The following is a 941-nucleotide window of genomic DNA, read 5'->3' as shown; positions in this document are numbered from 1 at the left end:
CGGCGCCGGGGGTCGATTCGCAGCGGTGGCGGGAATCGCGTCCGCTTCTCCCACGTTGCAAGGCTGGCCAACTTCGACTCCCCGGCTGAAGTAAAAGAAAACACTTATTTAATACGCAAAGCTTCTGGAGTAAACTCAGTCTCCTTGTACATCTGTATCGCTTGCGGAGTGAGTCGGTACGCTTTAAGCGTCAGGAAACCTCTGGCAGATTTTGCGGTGTCATAAATAAGCACGACCGATTCCTCGATGGAAGTCTGGTAGTGGTACTGCGACTCCAGCAGAGATAGATTCAGAAAATTGCCGACGTCTGCGCTCTGGTACCAACCGACGTGGAAGTGATCAACGTTCACCTATCTCAGTCTTCGCATCATGGCAAGCTGATACTCCTCCTCGTCCATGATCTCGTCGTTCTTGGGAAACGGAAAACAGTTGGTGATCTCCAGACGATTCTGCACGACCAGGCCGAGAAGAGCGCCCTGGGTGACCTCCATGTTGTCGGAGGACTCCTCGTGACAGTGCTTCACTATCTTCATCACCACCAGTCCGTCACATTGCACGTAGTCTATCTATACGCGGCTCCGTCTCGGGAATCCTTCTCGACGTCGCCCTCAAAACCATTTTGACAGATCTAATTTTTTAATCGTAGTTGAAAAGCAATTTTAACCTTTTGTCCTTTCTGCCACGATTCACAAAAAGTAACATAGCGTAACAAATAATGTTCACATAATAATTTTAAATGCCGTAATCACCATAATCTACCGAGCCAGTTAAAATAAATATTAACTTATTACGCGTTGTTAATCCATTCGTCATAACTTTCTCTTTTCCCTTATGTGTAAAATATATATTATTAAAATAGCTACTGTTGGTGGTGTACAATTCTTTTGATACTGTTCTTCTCCTACTATAAATTTCACTGATTTCTCAGCCTTAGACTCAAA

General features: G+C 45.1%; 1 protein-coding gene across 1 annotated transcript; it reads right to left on the bottom strand.

The window, feature by feature from the left end:
* Positions 1 to 104: 104 nt before the first annotated feature.
* Positions 105 to 560, bottom strand: LOC112465205 (eukaryotic translation initiation factor 3 subunit H-like). The gene is given in 1 exon segment (XM_025032647.1): positions 105 to 560. A coding segment is annotated over 1 exon segment (429 nt). The 5' UTR covers positions 534 to 560.
* Between the last annotated feature and the right edge of the window lie 381 nt (positions 561 to 941).

Source organism: Temnothorax curvispinosus, unplaced genomic scaffold (assembly GCF_003070985.1).
Source record: "Temnothorax curvispinosus isolate PA1 unplaced genomic scaffold, ASM307098v1 QBEX01015018.1, whole genome shotgun sequence".
Classification (NCBI taxonomy): domain Eukaryota; kingdom Metazoa; phylum Arthropoda; class Insecta; order Hymenoptera; family Formicidae; genus Temnothorax; species Temnothorax curvispinosus.
This window is presented reverse-complemented; position numbering and strand designations above follow the sequence as displayed.